The 19,923-nt window shown below is 44.9% G+C and overlaps 1 protein-coding gene across 2 annotated transcripts; it reads right to left on the bottom strand.

Moving 5' to 3' along the window:
* Nucleotides 1–816: 816 nt before the first annotated feature.
* LOC101408335 (eukaryotic translation initiation factor 3 subunit C) lies at nucleotides 817–19,923 on the bottom strand. Of its 2 annotated transcripts, none has more exons than XM_087417242.1 (21): nucleotides 19,822–19,923; nucleotides 19,596–19,735; nucleotides 18,347–18,412; nucleotides 18,051–18,240; nucleotides 17,524–17,649; nucleotides 17,282–17,336; nucleotides 17,057–17,166; nucleotides 16,535–16,662; nucleotides 10,894–11,053; nucleotides 10,652–10,755; nucleotides 10,056–10,197; nucleotides 9,737–9,862; nucleotides 9,508–9,601; nucleotides 8,509–8,699; nucleotides 8,045–8,269; nucleotides 3,962–4,325; nucleotides 1,691–1,850; nucleotides 1,532–1,597; nucleotides 1,355–1,442; nucleotides 1,090–1,252; nucleotides 817–991 (listed from the first exon to the last, which is right to left on the bottom strand). In XM_087417242.1, exons 2-21 carry the CDS (start codon nucleotides 19,694–19,696, stop codon nucleotides 909–911), a joined length of 2,742 nt encoding a protein of 913 aa, XP_087273368.1. In that variant the 5' UTR covers nucleotides 19,697–19,735; nucleotides 19,822–19,923; the 3' UTR covers nucleotides 817–908. The 2 variants fall into 2 exon arrangements, with proteins under 2 accessions (XP_087273368.1, XP_087273369.1); XM_087417243.1 differs by having other exon boundaries at nucleotides 19,869–19,887.

The raw sequence follows: 19,923 nt of genomic DNA on the forward strand, positions 1-19,923 counted from the left end.
GGTTGGCTCTCTGCTTCCAATTCCATACTCTATAACGCTGCTCCATTACCCTTCTTCAAACTGGATTCATTCATGTATTTTGTTTCCCAAAGTCCAAAGCATTTAAATTCCTCACGAGATGGCCCCAGGTGAAGTCTCTAGTCTATCTCCTGCACACACCCTCACATACCCTTTACACCAAACACACTATTCTTTAGCTCCTCCAACCCTCTGCACTTGCTCATTTTCTGTTGCCTGTATCAATGCTTCTCCAACGTGGAGGATCATTTAAAAAAAATTCCAATCTACCGTGGATCAATACTTTTAAAAACACAATATACACAAATTACACAAATGAGAAAAATGATCACATGCTTCCATGTCACATTAGTGGTCAAGGTTCTCAGTGTTACTCATAATTATGGTGGCTGTTTTGTCACGGACAGGTAAACTGTGGATCCACAATGGTCCAATAACCACACCTCACACAGGTCTAGTCTAACTCTCCCCTATACCTGCCTGATGAACCACCACCCATCTACCTGCAAGGGCCAACCACTACTACTGCCTCCCATATGCTTCCCCTGATATTTATGCCCCATAGTCACATCCTGTTCAATATATCCACCTTTTTTTCATATCCGTGTCCTAATTTATCACATTATTACAGTCTTCTCCCAAACGTCAAAGAACAGCAAGCTCTCTGAAGTCAGAGATGTGTACAAGTCATTGTGCACCCTGAGCCTTGGGCCTGTCATGTGGTAGAAGCTCAGAAATATAATTAGCAAATGAACGTGTCCAACACACCTCTGTGGTGACATGCAGACAAGCAGGAACTGTAACAACTCTAAATAGACCTTTAATGACTGGGGTGCGGTTTAGAACTTAAAAGTTGAGTGGTCTAGGCCATGGGGACAGAAGTGAAGCGATCAGTAGGCTGTCTGAGACTGTTGCTGGCGGTAGCCACCCCGGCGCATGTACCCCTCGTTTTTGCGGTAGCCATCCTTCTGGTCTGCAAGGCAGAGATGGGAAAGGGAGGGGGTAAATGCCAGGGGAGAGGCAGTGAGGGGGCCAGGACCCTGGGAGAGCAGAGGGGATAGAACCACTCACCTCGGAAGTAGCCACCGTAGGTACCCTGCTTGTGGTCAAACACTCGCTCATTATTTTCCACCAGGCTGCCCAGCTTCTCAGCTAGCTGAAGAGCCAGGTTCTGTTGGGCAGTGGGCTCAGTGCGGTGCATCACTACTGTCTGCGTCGGCTGGTCCAGGGAGGCCTGACAAGAGGGAGGCAGAGGATGCGACACGACACAGGTCAGACCTCTCCACTCCAAACTCTCCACGACTCCACCTGCCCATTTACCATCCCTGGCCCTCACCATCAACTCTTCATTAATGATCATCTTGCTGATGATAGAGTGCACAGTGGGCAGGTCCAGCTCAAACATGTCAGACAGTGTCTCCATGCTAGGGAGAAATAAAGCAGAGAGCAGGGAGCAGTTAGGACCCTCAACCACAAAGCTGCAGCCCCTCTGCCTCCTCAGGGCTCATCCTACCTGATGGAATCATAGACACTGCTGTAGGTGAAGAGGTATGTCCGCAATGACTCTTCCTGAATCTTCCTGTGGGAGAAGAGAGAAATGGGGGAGAGCTTCAGGAAAGGTGGCCAACCAGTCTTTTCTTCTCCACCCACCAGGGCCTCCCTCTCTGCTCACCTAACCAGCATGGTTCGGACTTTGTCAGCCTCAGGGAAAAGGTCCCACACTTTGCCATTCATCTTCTCATTGATGATAAAACTGTGGCAGGTCTTCCAGTCACCCATCTTCATGGCCTTGGAGGCAGCAACCACATGTTCCCTCATTGACTCAGGGGGACCTGAAAGGTTGGGAATGAGGCAGGGCCTAGGGAAACTTGGGACCAAGGTTCCTGCCCCCGTGAGCACTGTTTAAGGAGGAACATAGGCCAGGAAAGCAAACAACCAGACTGGGGACCCTCCCAGCTCTCCACTAAATAGCCACATATTGTATAAGTCACTTAATATTGGAATATATTTATTTAGATTTAGACTCAGTCCATAGATGTGCTTCAGGGGATTGGTGAACCCCTTAAAAATGATGACAAATTGCTGTGTGTATCCTTATGTACATTTTCCTAGAAAAAGGGTCCATAGCTTTCACCAGATTCGTAAAGGTTCCTTGACCTAAAAAAAAAGCCCAACATCTCAACTGGAACAGTATTTACCGAACTTCATTCCTTCTTATACCACTTTCATGATTTTTGCCATATCTATATATCACACTGTTATCAGCTTATTTTTCTTTCTTTTCTCTTTTTTTGTGAGGAAGATCAGCCCTGTGCTAACATCCATGCCCATCTCCCTCCACTTTATATGGGACGCCACCACAGCATGGCTTGCCAAGCGGTGCGTCGATGCACTCCCAGGATCTGAACTGGCGAACCCCGGGCCGCCGCAGCGGAGCGCGCACGCTTGACTGCTTGCGCCACCGGGCCGGCCCCTCAGCTTATTTTTCTTTAAAGCAGCTCACTCCTTTTCCTCAAAAAATTTAGCTTCACTTTACCTCTGTGCTGATTTGACGTGCTGATTATGGACTTGGTTCCCCAAATACCACCCTGAGACAAGCCAGGAAGGTAAGACACGGCAAACAAGAGTAACTGGAATTCAAGGTAGACAATCAAGTGCAAACGCTCTAACACTAGAAATGGATGGTAAGTGGAGGGAAACACAAACACGGCAGATCCTAGGACAGGGACAGCGAGCTCAAATGTGTACAGAGCTCAGGTCCAGGGAGAAATGTACGAATAGGGCTAAGAATAAAGAAAAGCACACAGCCCTTATGGATCAGCTTCCATTCTGTCACCTTTGAAAGATGCAAGGTTAGAGGTTCAAAGAATATTTCTCTACAAACCAAACAGTAGTGCAGAGCTGAAAAAGAAATTGGCTTTTGGCTCCACTGCAGGCAGTAACAGAGGCAGGCACTGCAGTGAACCAGAGAGCCCTAAGAGATGCTGGAAATGAGGATTTTCAGTGGAAGTTTTCCAATTAAAACAAAATAAAGTATTACTACCTAAGCCAAATAAAATTTGCCTAAGGGGCACCTGTACTCTAACATGACCATACACACAACCAGCAGAGGACAAATCTGTAAGGGGATGTGGCTGTGGACAGTAAGCTTGGCTCACTCACCAAGTCCTTCCATGCACCAACCTCACAGGAAGAGCACGATTTAAATTCTTTTCACAGTGAAATCACAACTCACTCAACCCTGGACTTAATGACCTGATCTTTCAGAAGTGATCAAAGGAACCAATGTTAGATTCTCGAATGCCAAAGATCTAGTTGGTTTGGCTGGAAAATAATGTGCATGAAGGAGAAAAATAGGACAAAAGGTTAGAAAGGCACATATTAGCTGTGTTAAACTTGGATAAGTCACTTAACTTCTGTGCCTCAGTTTCCTAATCAGGAAAAAGGGAGTAATAATAGTACCTACATCAGAGGATTATTACTAATGAAAATTAAATGAATTATTATTTATAAAACACTTAAAACAGTGCTAGGCAGGAAAAAAGTACTATGTAAGTTTACATTAAAAAATATTGGAGTCAGGTCATGGAGAGTCTAACTTAGTGACTAAGGAGGCTGGACTTTATTCTGTAGGCAATGAAGAACTTCTAAAGGTGCTGGGGGTGTATAACATCACTGATTTGGCAGAAAGAAAATGCTGACACATACAGACTGAAGGGGAGAGTGACAGGAAGCAGGGAACTTAACTTGTAGGGTAAGAGAATGCATCCTACCGTAAGAGGCTACAGAGAAAGGATGCCTTTAGGTTCTACACAGAGATGTCATGAAATCAAACGGAATCATCTTGTAAGAAGGTTAGCCCCTTTAGTTTCTCTAAACGCTTATGATTAAAAGCAATCAAAGAATGAACAAAGTTTGCTGCACTACCGAGCCCCACACTCACCCAGCAAGGGCTGTCGCTCGCCCACCCGCAGCTGGTGATGGAACTGCTTGCTGATCATGCGCCGGCGGGCATCACTCTCATGGGCGGCCATGTAGGGGATCTCCAAGAGCATGGCAGACACCAGATAAACACACTCCAGCAGCTCCAGGTTGATGTGCAGGTGGAAGGGCACCTGCCGGCGCCGCTCCACCTTCTCCTGCTCCTGGTTGCGCTCCTGCAGGCTGCGCAGCAGCAGACCCTGGCCCAGAAGCTCCTTGGCCCGGCCACTTGACTGGATGTCCAGCAGGGCATTATGAGCATCCTTGGTCAAGCCTTGGCGGAAGGCACAGATGCCCAGCTGCACCATGGTGCGGTTGTAGAGGATCTGGGAGCAAAGGACAATGCACTCAGAGGTGACAGCCACAAGGCAATTCTTTCATTTATTCAACAAATATACATCAAGCACCTACTATGTGCTGAGCACTAGGCTATGGGCTGGGACAGAGAACAAAACAGACAAGTCCCTGCCCTTCCATGGAGTTCACATTCTAGGAATCCGGGTGTTGAGAACAAAATAACCAAAATACGCAGGTGGTGACTCACGCTAGGAGAAAAATAAAGCTGGGGAGGGAGTTAGGAGGAAGGTTTGTGTGGTTGTGGTAGAGGGAGGAGGTCGTAATTTTACAAAGGATAACTAGGGAAGGCCTCATTTTGAAGGGAATATTTAAATAAAGACCTAATAGAAAGAGAGCAAGTCGTGCAGATATCTGAGGGAAGAGGCTTCTAGAGAAAAGGAAAAGTAAATTCAAAGGCCCTTGGATGAACCATGCCCAGTGTAGTCCAGGAACAAGGAGTGTGACGTGGCTAGAGCTGGTGAAGGACGTGCTCATACACTGGAGGGTGGGCAGGCACATGCCGTGTAAGCCCTACTATGACCTGAAGATGGGAACCCACGGGAAGGTTCTGAACAAATCTGTGATATAATCGGACTTAACTTAACATGGATACTCCGGGCTGCTGTATTAAGCACAGCCTGAAGGGATATAAGGGCAGAGGCAGAGACAGACCAGGAAGATGATGGTGGCTTAGCCAAGAAGGTAGTAGTGGAAGTGACAGTAAGTTCAGATATGGATTCTGAACAGAAATGGCTGGGGAATCAGATGTGGCACAGGAGAGAAAAATAAGAATTAGAGATGATTCCAAGGTTTCTGGCCTAAGCAACTGAAAACATAGTCTTGCCACTAATTAAGATAGGGAAGATTATAGGTAGTACAGATTTTGAGGGGGAAAAAGACTAAGTATTGACAACAACAAAAATATAGAGGTCAATATCAGTCATGAACATAGATGCAAGAGCCTTAAAAAATGTTAGCAGACTCCAGCAATATATAAAAGACAATATACCATAACCAAGTAAGGATGTATCTCAGGAATGACAGGCTGGTATAAGAATCTAAAATCATGGTTATTCACCATATGAACAGAATAAAGGAGAGATAACCATGCATCATGTCAATAGATGCAGAAAAGCTTTTTACAAAATTCAACATCTATTTAGGACAAAAATTCTCAGCCAACCAGGATCAGAAGAGACCTTCCTCTATTTGGGAAAGGGTATCTACAAAAATACTACAGCTAACGTTATACTGAATGGTGAAATGTTGACTGCCTCCCTGCTAAGACTAGGAACATGGCAAGATGTCTGCTCTCACTACTTCTATTCAGCACTAAGTATAGGAGATTCGAGTCAATGCAATGAGGCAAGAAGGAAATAAAAAAGAAAGAAAGAAAAGTCATAAAGATTGATATAGTAATAAAACTGCATATGCAGATGACATGACTATTTCAGCAGAAAATCCTAAGGAATCTATAAAATAACTACTAGACCTAATAAGTGAATTTACCAAAATAGCAGGATACAACGCCAACATACAAAAATTAACTGTACTTTCAGATACTGGTAGTTAACTGGAAAATGAAATTTAAAAAACAATTGCATTTACAATAGCATCAAAAATTGTATAATATTCAGGATTAATTTTTTAAAAGATGTGAAACACCTTTACAGTGCAAACTATAAGAGAATTTCTCTCTCAACTGCAGAGAGAAATTGAAGATATTAAATGAAGAGATAATGTGTAAGATCGAAAGGTTCACTGTTGAGATGTTAATGCTCCCAAAATTGATTTACAGATTCAATATCATCTCAGCAGGTGTTTTTGTAGAAACTGACAAACTGGTTCTAAAATTTATGTGGAAATGCAAAGGTCACAGAATATCCAAAGCATTCTCAAAAAAAGAACAAAATTAGAGGACTCATACACTACCTGACTTTGAGACTTATTCTAAAAGCACAGCAATCAAGACAGTGTGGGACTGGCATAAGGATAGACAAAAAGATTAATGAACAGAACAGAACAGAGAGCCCAGAAATACACTCACATTTATAGGCTCATGTGGTTTTCCACGAAATTTTCCATAAAGGCATCAAAGCAATACAATGGGGAAAGAATGTCTTTAACTCTGACTTCACCCAACATGCAAAAATCATAGATCTACATATGAAAGCTACAACCATAAGAACTTTTAAAAAAATAAAAATGGAATATCCTCATGAATTGCAAGTAGGCAAAGGTTTTTTTTTTTTAGACAGAACCCAGGAAATATTAACCATAAAAAAAACTGATAAATTAGACTACACCAAAACGCATGGTTAAGAAAATGAATAGGCAAACCACAGACTACAAGAAAATATTTGGAAAACATTTATCTGACAAAGGACTGGTATCCAAGTTATACAAAGAATTCCTACAACTCAGTAATAAAAAGATGAATAATCAAATCTTTAAAAAAAAACTGGGCAAAAGTTGACTAGACATTTTGTGAAAGCAGATATATGAAGGGCCAATAAATACATAAGAAAGTAGTCAATTTTCATAGTTATCAGGGAAATACAAATTAACACCACAATGAGATACCATGACACAACCACCAATATGGCTAAAGTTAAAAAGACTGACAACACCAAATATTGACAAGGAACACTCACACGTTATTGGTAGGAGTGTAAAATGGTATAACCACTTTTAAGTTTCTTATAAAATTGAACATACACCTACACTATGATGCAGCAATTCCACTCTTAAGTATTTACCCAAGAGAAAACATACATCTACACAAAGACTTATAAGTATTCACAGCAGCTTATATTTATAATAGCCCAGGTATATAATAAAGAGGAAAACAGATCAAGAACTTGTGATAAATTCATACAATGGAATAAAAAAGAATAGGAGTGCTATTTAAAACCACCACCAGACAGATTCACCAAATATTCTACACATAAATATTTAATTGTTTTAAACACACATTTGCAGGATCTATACTTAGACACAGCTTTAAAACTCCTTCTATATGAAATGTCCTCACAATACTGCCACACACAAAATTAGATGTTCCACTGTTATGTCCTAGCACATCATTATGCATTTGGCTCCCTGTCTTTCCTCTCAGTTTAACAACTTCTTAAGGGTTTTTTCACCTTTTGTGTGTGTGTGTGTGTGTGAGGAAGAGCAGCCCTGAGCTAACATCCGATGTCAATCATCCTCTTTGTGCTGAGGAAGATTGGCCCTGGGCTAACATCTGTGCCCATCTTCCTCTACTTCGTATGGGAAGCCGCCACATCATGGCTTGACCAGGGTGCATCGGTGTGCGCCCAGGATCCAAACCCGCGAACCCTGCGGCCCCCGAAGCGCAGCGCGTGCACTTAACTGCTATGCCACCAGGCCGGCCCCTTTACCTTTTAAAATTAGATGATCTTCTAATGTTCTGAACCAGATACATACGTAGTAGGTACAACAAATGTTAGCTGAACCCAAATTTATATCCCAGAGGACTCTAACGCTGTTGGAACAGTATAAAATATGTTAACATGCAGGAGGATCAAAGAATGCTGGCATCTGGGAAGGACCAAGTGTCTACTTGTATCTGCACTAGCCAGACAGGTGGCTAACCTGGCTGAGCCACTTTGCCCAAATAGAGGGCAGGGGACTGGCCCGGTCTTCCCTTTGCCAACAGGGCCAGAGCGCCTCCTTCCCATCCTACCTGTACTGGTGGGTCCGCGTGCTGAATGTTGTCTTGTAGGTGGCTCATGAGCATGAGGTCTCGGGCCTGGTACCAGCGGGAGTGCAGAGCATGATGGTAGATATGGCAGAGGATGGCACACGTGCGGATACGGTCTGTGCGGTCCTTGGCATAGATGTACTTGCATAGTCTCTCCATCAACACAGCTGAGTCCTCGCCCTCATTTTCTGCCTGGTCTTGCTCAGACTGGGAGGGGGTGGTGTTGGAGGAGGAGATAACGGCAAAGACAATGGTTCTAAATGGCTTAGGCTTCAGCAACCAAAGATGAGACTCCATTCAGCCTCAGTCTAGTCCCTCCAAGTTTCCCTCCCTGCCCCATCTCAGAGAGTCCCCAGGGAAGAGGAGATTTGTCATCTAGTCCTGACAGACAAGCAGGACAGACTGACACGTCCTTCTCCCCTCTGACACGGCTGCAAAGCACTCACCTTTGAGGAGCCCTCAGGGGGCGTAAGCTGCCTCTGATGGGCCTTGTAATCAAACTTGTAGTAGGTGTGGAGAATGCGCCTCAAGTAGACGCGACAGATCTCCTCAGTGGTGCCCTTCTCCTCCAGGTAGCGCTGCACACGCTCAATGATGGCGCACACCTGGGCCTCATCCTTCAGGTGCTCCACGTATTCTGGCAGGGAGAGCACCCACCCTCATCTAAGCCTGGCACCCAGGCTTCCCCAATCAATCCAGTTACCTGTTTTCTGCACCCATCAGAAAAGTTTACTCGCTGTGCCCTCAGAACACCATCCTCTCTTGGGACATGCCAAGCCCACTTTCCCTTCCTCCTGTCAGGCGCTCTCTTATGCTAACTGCTCCCCTATGGTACTGTTCCTCCTCGTTTAAATCTTATCTCAAATGGCCCCTACCTAAAGATGCTTTCTTCAACCACTACGGAAAGCAGCCACCCCTCCAGTCACTCTTTATCACAGGTCCCCATCTAAATTTCTAATTTACACTTCGCATGATCTACAATCACCTCATTTATTTGTTTGTTGAACTACCTTTCTCCAGCACCGAAATGTTAGCTCCAAGAGCACGAAGGCCGCCGGCTGCCTTGTCCATCACTATGCCCTCAACTCGCTAGGCACATGTGGGCATTCACATTTTAGAGTAAATGTCCTATATTTTCCCCATCCCAGTGCCTCTGATCCAAACTAAACAAGCCAAGTGGACAGAGGCTATACCAATAGTTCTCAGAGTACAGTCACCAGACAGCAGCATCACCTGGGAACATGTTAGAAATGCACATTTGCAGGCCCCATCTAGACCTATTGAATCAGAAGCTATGGGAGTGGGGCACAGCATCATAACAATCCCTCTAGTGTGAATGCTGGCGTAAGGAAGGGCAGGCTTTCCAAACACGCTCATGTAGTATAATCTTCAGTATTATTCCCTAAGCTTTTCCTCTCACTGACTCCCACATTTGCTAGGCTTACCTTGGGAGTGAGGATCAGTATTCTGCATTATTTTGGTAAATTCTTCATCCATTCGTTCCACCAGAGTTAGGATACAGCCACGGACACGCAGTGGCTAAAGAGGGAGGCAAAGAAGGAGTAAATAAATTAGCCCAGATCTCAGTCCCAAACTTCAACCCTTCTGTCTCCACTGAGTCTTCCCAAAGCAGACAACAAACACTACCAATTAGCTGTTAATTTCTCTCTTTACCTGGTCAACATTATGTAGGTTCTCACTCTCTTCCAAAATGTTCTCTCCAACAAAGATGTTGGGGTTTGCAAACAGGATGTCCATCAGCTCATTGATGCAGTCCAGGCACTTCTGCCACATCTCGGGCTGTCAACAGATCAGACAGTGGTGAGAGGTGTGAGGTGGAATCAGCAGATGCCTCCCAGGAGCCCCTTCACCAGGAATCCACAGGGCCTTCAACTCCCAAGACTGTTTCCACAGCTGTTTAGTTTTAAGACATTAAGCACCTTCCCCTGACCCACCAGCTCAGCCCTGGGATGTTCCTCTTCATTGCCCTTACCTTCATGTATGTGGCCAGGTTGGGGTTGTAATCATAGAGAGAGGCAATGATATTGAACTTGATCTTGATGATGACACCCTCCCCTAGGTTGTTTTCAGAAGCAATCTGAACCAGCAGCTGCAGCAGCTCAATCTGGGCTGCACTGGAGGGGTACAGAACTGGGTGAGGCATCGGAGACAAATCACAAAGCCTCATCCTGTCATGCCCTCTTCAGACAAGCAAGGCAGCCTTGCTCCCAACAATCCTATCCTCACCGCCTATATACTTGCTTCTCCTTTATAAGTTCCAAACAGAAACAGTAATGGCGCTAACAATCTACCATCCTCTTCAGTAACTGAGTAAATAAAGGTGGTGAGCATTATTCCCATTTTACAGATGGGAAAACAGGCCCAAAAGGTTAAGTGATCAGTTTAACGTCAAAGGGAGAATAAACATCAGAAAATGGACTAGTATGTTCCAAGTATACCATTTCTTCTACTGTAGTCACACACAGATCTTCCCAAAACAGCACTATTTCCCCACCAACCTCCACCCTGTATCTTAGAGAAAAAGAGCTTTCACCCTGTAATCCCACAGCCCAGGCTCACGAATCTTACCGGTCAGTGCCCTTCTTGCCTCGTGCCTGTAGGATCTCATTCAGTTTCTTGATGACAACAGCATGGGTGATCTCAGTTCCCTTGGCAAACATTTTTGGCTTCTCCTAAGCAACACACATCCTGTCACGTGCAGGCCAATAGGAACCCGTTCTTGCCTTAACTTTTCTCCCAACCCAACCAGGAAGGCACTTGTATGCTCTCCCAAACTGTTTCCCAATTCCTTTTAATTCTAAAACCCTCACCTTAACAAGGGGCACTCCACCCCGGACCCTTTCCCACTCCCCGCCTTCATTGTCTTCCTCCTCCTCATCCAGGCGCTTAGATTTCCTATCGTGCTTCTTCTTGGCTTTGTCTTCCCGTTTCTTCTCAGCTGCCTTCTTGTCCTCCTCTGTGGTGGGGGCCCTGCCAGGAGACACGGGAGAAGATGAAAGACTAGCTCCCTCTCCACTTCTGAGGCTTCTTCCTCCCATGAACTTTCTCTCTTCCTCCACCAAGCACTGGGTCCAAGTTACACTCTACAAGAATGACCTAGAGTTAACCATAACCATAACCAAAGCAAGGACCACTAAGCATTTGAATTTGCCAGACTACTTACCAAGGTCTGTCACCATACTACACCAAGAAACTCAAGAAGAGAAGAGTACACGGGCCGGCCTCATGGCTTGGTGCTTAAGTGCACGCGCTCCGATGCTGGTGGCCCGGGGTTCGGATCCCGGGCGCGCACCGAGGCATCACTTCTCCGTCCATCCTGAGGCCGAGTCCCACATACAGCAACTAGAAGGACGTGCAGCTATGACATACAACTATCTACTGGGGCTTTGGGGGGAGAAAATAAATAAATAAAATCTTAAAAAAAAAAAAAAAAAAAAAAGAAGAGTACAGTGTGGTCTAATAAGGTAGAGGTGCTAACCAGGCCGCTGTAGGCATAGACACAGCCAACCTCTAAGGTTCTCCAGAGAATCCATAAGCAACACAGTTGTTCTCTGTTACTAGCTGCTCTGTTCAGACTGATCTTTTTACCAGCCACCAACTAATCAGCTTAAAAACAAAAAAAGGAAAAGAAAAAAAGTGCAAAAAAAATTACTGTTCCCAGACTCTCTGCATTCCCCCTTCTTTTCTCTCCTCTCTTACAACTGATTAATCTAAATTCTTTTTTCTTTTTGGTGAGGAAGATTGTCCCTGAGCTAAGATCTGTGCCAGTCTTCCTCCATTTTGTATGTGGGATGCCGTCACAGCATGGCTTGATGAGCAGTGTGTAGGTCTGCACCCAGGATCCGAACCTGTGAACCCTGGACTGCAGAAGTGGAGCGCATGAACTCAACCACTACACCACTGGGCCAGCCCCTAATCTAAATTCTGAATTAAAAAAAGCAACTGTTCAATCCAACAAAATGCCCCCACAAAAAAGAAAAAGATCATTGACTATCTCAAAGCAGTCTTAGGCCACATGACATCTGAAATCATCTCCACAATTTAACACTTACATAACAAAATATAAACCAAATGACAGAGACAAATTACTTCAAACTTTACATAGACATTGATGAAAAAAATCTTTCTAGAAAGATTCAACAGGGGCCGCCCTGGTGGTGCAAGCGGTTGGGTGCGCGCGCTCCGCTGCGGCGGCCCAGGGTTCGCCGGTTTGGATCCTGGGCGCGCACTGATGCACCACTTGGGAAGCCACACTGTGGCGGCGTCCCATATAAAGTGGAGGAAGATGGGCATATATGTTAGCCCACGGCCAGTCTTCCTCAGCAAAGAGAGGATTGGCAGACGTTAGATCAGGGCTGATCTTCCTCACACACACACACACACACACACACACACACACACACACAAAGATACAACAGACATTCAAATTATCTATAATTATCATAAACCACCATTTAGACATTTACAAATAAATTTCACTTTAATGGCTTAAAAGGTTTGAATATATTTTATTAATAGTTTATAAATTTGCCTATGAGATTAAAATTTTCCCTTGCCAAAAGATTTATACTGTAACTCCTAATAAAAGCATATGCCCCTCCCCCAATACTACTAGGACACTCTCTAATGATAAAAACTCACTTTATAAACATGCAAAGCACGTTCATTAAACTGAAACTGCTTGGTGTACATCATCCCCAAAGCTCTGAGAAGATCAAACGACCTAATGCTATTTTAAAATCAATGCTGTCTAAACTTCAAAACAACTTAATCTTCTTAGGCTTAAAGTTTTACTCCTAGTCCTAAGGATATTGTGATTCATACCTCAAAAGCACAATGAACTCTCACCCTATGAAACTAACTGAATGACCTAAGACTTGGCTGGACCTCTCCTCTATGACAGATTATACCTTGGTATATTCACATCTTGTTGGAAATTATCAGAAAACTAATGTTTATGCTCTCAGTTATATATCCAACAGATGCAAGCTACTTTTCGAAAAGGACATCACCAGATACCCCTCTACTTAATACATAGCTAAGAGACTGAGGATACTAAGAGACACCAAGAGAAGTTAGCCCTAAAACTACACTGAAAAGGACCACTTCACTCTCTTAACCACAACTACTTATCTAGCCCCCTAGACACACACTCTTCTTAGGATCCTAACAACTTGGACATCCAATCCCACCAGAGATCTATCCTGAGGTTCACTTAAATAAAAAAGGGCCCCAGAAGTAGATAACTCTTAGAAGTGGATAGCATCTCGGTGAGATTTCATCAGTCTATCAGATCAGATGTAGACAACTTCCTCCAAAAACCTGTGAGACAACAGACTTATAACTGTGTCTTCCACCTGTTTTACTTCTGTCAAGTGAATCATTTTTGCTTTTTTCTCCACTGCTAATCTTTTCAACAGTTAAACAGCATCCAAGTTTCAAAACAAAAATCTTGCTTGCTCACATTTTGATTACGAGTCTGACATGGTAACTTAACTTAGAAGGGGCCCAAGACACTAGATTTCATCAGTTTGTACTTAAGAATTTCTACTCCCACTACAAGTTCAGAAACAAGAATGTGTGATCTGTAAATTACTTTTAATGTGGTCCAAAAAACATGCAAAATAATTTAAATATTTTAGCCCCAAACTAACATAAATTCCTAAGCTAAAAATTAACCCTAAATAAAACTGATCCCAAGTACTGGTCAGTCAAGACTAAGGCTAAGCAATAAATAACACCTTCTTGTACCCAAATAAATATGTGGAAAAAGCAAATCAAGAAAAAAGCTGCTTGATTAAAAATTCACTAAACTGATTCTTAGAATGCAGGTTCTAAATGTTTCTAATAACATCTGTGACTGTCCTCATATTTTCTGCCCAAACCCACTCTCTAATACCCAGGTGCTTTAATGTTGCTAAGCAGCCTTATCCCACATCAAAGAGCCTGAAGCTCGCGACTAAACCCACTCCTTTACATGCTTGTTCTGACCAAAAGACGAAAGCTGAGAAATTCTGATGAGGGAAGGGGTACAGACTGGCTTAATATGGAGATAATGAAAAAGGACACTGGCAAGTATTACAGACACAGCCTATCATGTTTCTAGAAAATTCATTAACCACCAAAACTAACCTTGGTTGGCTTAGATAGCTAATGAGTTTACACAAAAAATGTGCAAACAAAATCCATCATTCTCACAGTCTGGGTTTTTCCTTCTCTCCTCATTCTTCTTCCTCTTATATAAATTCTTATTTTGTCTCGGTTGGAAATCAATCCTAAACAATGGTCTGCCTTATACACGTAAAATAGTATCTCTGAATTATTCTTTGACATTACAAAGCCACAAACTCTCAATGCCAAAAAGGCCTCTGAGGACTCAGTGGTTAACCAAACCTCTGATACTTGAAATTTTAACTAAATCTTAATTTTAGTGGGTTTTTTTGGCTAAATGTACAAAGTAAAATTTCACAGGTTAAAAAAAATATCAAGGGCCGGCCCTGTGGCTTGGCAGTTGGGTGTGCGTGCTCCGCTGCTGGCAGCCCAGGTTCGGGTCCCAGGCACGCACCGACGCACCGCTTCTTTGGCCATGCTGAGGCCACGTCCCACGTACAGCAACTAGAAGGATGTGCAGCTATGACATACAACTATCTACTGGGGCTTTGGGGGGAAAAAAAAAATATCAAGGGTACTCTCTAAAAGAATAGCATGTAACTCCTAAACCAGTAGAGAGAAACAAACTGAATAAGAGGAAAAAAGAATACAATCTAGAAATGGGAAAAAAAGAAAGAGGGTGAGAAATGAAACAGAAGACAGGATTAATCTCCTGAATGATAGGATCCTCTTTTGTTCTAATGAGAAGATTCTTGGCAGGTCCCTAGATAGCTTTCAGGATGGGGGCTGGTTGCCAGAAAGACTAAGGCATAATTACAGGGTTACAACTTTCAGCCCCACCCCCTGACCACTGGGGAAGGGAAGAGGAGCTGGAGATTGAATTAATCATCAATGGCCAATGATTCAATCAATCATGCCTAAGTAATGAAAACTTCATAAAAATCCCTAAATGACAAGGTTTGGAGAACTTCTGGGTTGGTGAAAGCATCAAGGTGCTGGGAGGGTGGTGCACCCAGAGAGGGCTTGGAAGCTCAGTGCCCCTTCTCCCATACCCTGCCCTATGCATCTTTTCCATTTGGCTGTTCCTGAGTTGTATCCTTTATAATAAACTGGTAATGGTATGTAAAGTGCTTTCCTGAGTTCTGAGTCATTCTAACAAATTACTGAACCTGAGGAGGTGGTTGTGGGAACTCTAAGTTTAGAGCTGGTTGGTCAGGAGCACAGGTGCCAAACTTGGGACTTGCAACTGGCGTCTGAGGTGGGGGCAGTCTTGCGGGACTGAGCCCTTAACCTGTGGGGTCTGCACTAACCCTGGGTAGTGTCAGAACTGAACTGAATTGTTGAAGATCCAGTTGGTGTCCAGAGAGTTGGAGAACCGATTGGTGTGAGGAAAAAAATCCACACATAGATAGTGTCAGAAGTGTTCTGAGTAAAAACAAATCAGATATGCAATGCTCCCCAGACTTGAGCACACTGTTCCCTGGAACACAGTGAAAAATGCTTCTCAACAAAATGTCTACGCCTAAGCCTCTGGAGTGTCAGGGAACTCCCTACCTCCTGAAGCAGCATAACTCAACTTGTGAAAGCAGGAAAGTAACCCAAAAAGCAAAAGAGCAGCAATGGTTCTCCTATTAAAAGAGCACTGTTTATCAGAGCTTTTTATTTGACTCCTGTGCAATACACAGGGGCAGGTATCACTCTGACTCCAAAAGAGGAAACTGAGGCCTAAGAAGCTATAGTAACTTGCCCAAAGTTGACAGCTACTAGAAGACTAAGGGCTAAGACCAAAATCCAAATCAGAATCCTTCCCCATTCAGTGACTGTCTCAGTAAAGTTCAGGAAGGCTTGCAGTCTATATGCTATACACTAAGAAGTTCTCGGAAGGGTGACAAGAGTAGCAACTATCACTGGGGGCTCACCACATGCCACTGGTGGGCTGAACCACTTCCCTGTATCACCTCCCTGTATTCTTGCAGTTATCCTCAGAGGTAGGGTCAAGTATATTTTACAGACAAGAAAACTGAAGATTGGAAAGCTTAAGTATCCGTCTACTATCACACAGCTAATTGACGCCAAAGTGAGATTTACACCCAGTCCACGTGCAGTGAGTAAGGTCATGGTTAAATACTTGGACTCTGGAGCCTTCAAATCCCTTTAACATGACACATTAGCTTTGCAACCATAGCCAACGAACATACTTGACTCTGAGACCCCTCCGCGAAAAGGGAGCAGAAGGCGTCTATGACCTAAATGGACTCCGTGTGAGAACCAAAACCTTCAAGATGATTAAGGGCGTCCTACCCTTCCCACTGTAGCTCAAGGTACCACTACTTTTCTTACTTTTTAAGGAATCTTGAGGCCAGCACAGTCTGTTTCCCTTCTTCCTCCTCCGAGTCTGAATCAGAAGATGTGGAACCTGTGTCCCAGTCTTCATCATCTTCTGAATCTTCTGAGTCCTCATCTTCATCCTTAGAGGAAAAAACAAGATCAGCAGAAAGAAGATGGGAAGACTGACTGGTCTCTCTCCTCTCCCTGCTGACACATGTTCAGGGATTTTCAGGAGCAGAACGAGCGTGGTTATTCACGGAATCAGGATATCAAGAGCTGAACTGGACCAGCAAGACCCAGAGAGAAGTGGTGACTTGCCCCAAGGACACACGGCTCCCCCGGGGCAGAGCTGGGCCCAGAATCTAGTTCTCCAGATTCCAGTCCACTCAGTGCTCTAATCCAAGAGGAAGGCTGTCCCCAAACCAGGCTCTGCTAAACCCAAGCCCTCCTCACCCTAGGGTTCTGTGAGATTTTTCTCTCCCCAGGGACCCAAGAATGGTCTACGGCACGCAAATCACCCCTCCTGACTCCTACCTCCATCTTTTTGAGGAACTTTCGACTCTCCCCAGAAGGAGCTTCTGATTTCTTCTTCAGGAAAGCTGCAGCACTGACTCCGTCCTCGTCCTCATCCTCATCTGAAGAGCCTGGTGGCAAAGAGGAGAGAAAAGAGCTAGAATGATGAAGAGCAAGGCTGAAGGGAACCAAGAAACCACACTAAGGGAACCCCTAACCATTTGCCCTTAGGGTCTCCTCTCTCACCTTCTGAATCCTCCTCATTCTTCTCAGCATCCTCATCTGCAGACTGCTCAGGGTTCTTGACAGAGGAAAACGAGAGAAAAATAAAGGATGCCTGACAACCACCACCCCATCCTACCCCTCGGCCCCAGAGAGTTTTGTCATGATTCCTTCTCCAGTCACACCTCCCATTTGCAAATGCTTTTCTGTCTCAGTCATTGGGTCACTGTCCCCACCGTTCAAAAAGTCTGCCTCTAGCATCCCACCTGCTTGTAATTTGTAATATGGGACTCAAAATCTCGGTTGTATTTTCGGATCTTCTGGCGCAGGGTGCTCAGGGCCTTGGCATTGTTCTTGTTCATCTTCTTCTTCCCCTCCTTATCTTCCCATAGCTAAAGGAAAGGCGAGGGAAGAAAGGGAAAACAAGGATCTGAGACTAAGTGCTATTTCCTAAAATTCAGGCTTCACCACCACTTTTATAAGTCTTGCTATCTGTACACCATCTGTACTACTTACTAACTATATCTGTTAACTTACTTTTTAAAGATCCTTTATATATCGCCACTAAAAGTACAAAACTACAAATAAGAGGTAATACAAAAATAAGACACAATTAAAATTCTTAGCCAAAAAAGGTCCCTCTCCTTGCTTTATCCTCCTATTTCTTGTATTCTAGGAAACACTGTATACACAGCAAACAACCCAGAGGGGACATGATCTTGGAAGTGGGTTAGGAGCAGGCCGCAGGTCCACAATCCCTCTCTGGATGCCCCCTCACCCATAGGAATCACACCTCATTAAGATAGTCCTCTAGGTCAGCCAGGATGCGGATATAGAACCTCGGGACACCTTCCTTGTCCACAATGCTCTTAGCCTTCCCATATGCTTTTCCCAGGAGCTCAAACTCTTCCAGGCACTTGGTGACATCCCGAATCTTCATGGCATTACGGATGGTCCGGATAAGGTTGGTAAGCTCCTCAAACCTGGGTGGGGAGCCCAACACCACATTGGACATGCCCACCATCACCAACCAGAAAATCCACCACTACTCCAGAGATTCCCCACCACGCAGCCTCCCCACGGTCTCACCTCTTGTCCTTGGCACTTCGGACAACTCTCTTCGTATCTTCTTCATCCTCACTCAGCAACAACGGCCTGTTTGGAGGGAACAGAGACCATTAACCTTCCTTCCTAGTTCCAGCCTTTCCAAGCTATTCTATTTGTCTTCTCAGATGGGACAGGTAGCACACACAAAGACGACTGTCTCCATCCTCGCAAAAATTAACAAATGAAGGTGCTTATTTACTGTGCCAGAAAACTAATTACATACAGACAGAGGTTACTAAGAACTACTGAAAACAGTTAAGGAACAGGATACTTCAGCTGGAATAAATGGAAAAGGCTTCAAGAAGCTGGTACCTGAACTAGGTCCTAGAAAGCAACCTTACTCGGAGTGTGAGAGGCCAAGGACAGGGAAAAAGTCTCTGTGGCTTTAACACCTCCACTGCTAGTACTTTCCTTTAACAATGAGAGACCAGAGCACAGACAGCACTCGCTGGAAACAATCTTTCTTTTCCTTCCACTTTATTAATTTTTCCAATCATTTTATTTTACAGCAAGCAATGGTCTTCCACTTATGGCAGTGATATGAAATCATATGATATGAATTCATATGGGTACACACATATACGGGTATACACATATTTTTAAACAGTAGCACAAGCATATGACAAAAATAACGAAGGTGGCATGTATATGGCAAAAATCTGAGAAATAACGTTCCACTGCTTCAAAGGATGAAAAGAATTTTAATTTGAAAAGGTGGGGGAAAGAGATTTAAGTGGAGGTAAACAACAGGAAACAGTAGATGTTTAAGACCCTGCCGGCAGCACCAGGCGACTGGGCTTGAGAGCCACCTCCAGGAGCTCCCAGATACCAAGGGAGCATTGCGGATTTTTTTTTGTGAGCAGTGAGAAGCCACTGAGGATTTCCTGGTGGTAAAAGTAACTACAACTACGACTTTTGGAGTCCGATGCCGAGCGGAGGAGGGGAGGGAGGGGAGGTACAGAGACTGGGGACATGGAGCCCAGTTAGGAAACTGATGCAGCAGACCCAGCCAGTGGGAAATCCCTTGTATCTGGTGGGCAGACTCCCAAATCCACAGCACCCAAAGCGTGAAGGCTGTCCCTCCAACCCTGCTCCGGCCCCTTAGACTCTCAACACGCTCAGGGCCGGCTCTCGCCGCCCGCACCTCATTCCCCTCCCACATACACGCCGGCCACAGCCCGCCGAGCCCCGCACGCCCCGAGCGGGCACCGCGGCCAGGTCCTCCACTCACTGTTTGCCGTAGTTGCCCCCGACAGGCTTGGTGACGAGCTCCTCCCCGGACAGGGACGACTCGGACTCGCTGTCCGAACCGGTGGTGAAAAACCGCGACATGGCGACGACGCCGAGGGGCTGCGGCGGGCGCGGCCGGACCTGCGGGAAAGCCGGAGTCACGGGCCACGAGCAGGGTCGCGGGCCGCCACCCCTCGACCGCTACACCGCACCGACCCCGCACATACCCGACCCGGAACCCCCTCTCGGAGCACGAGATCCAAGAAACACGCACCAGCTGAGCTCGCGAGGCGCACCGCGTAACCGAAACAGCGGAAACGCGGAGAGAG

Source organism: Ceratotherium simum, chromosome 26 (assembly GCF_057802395.1).
Source record: "Ceratotherium simum simum isolate JZ-2026a chromosome 26, ASM5780239v1, whole genome shotgun sequence".
NCBI lineage: Eukaryota > Metazoa > Chordata > Mammalia > Perissodactyla > Rhinocerotidae > Ceratotherium > Ceratotherium simum.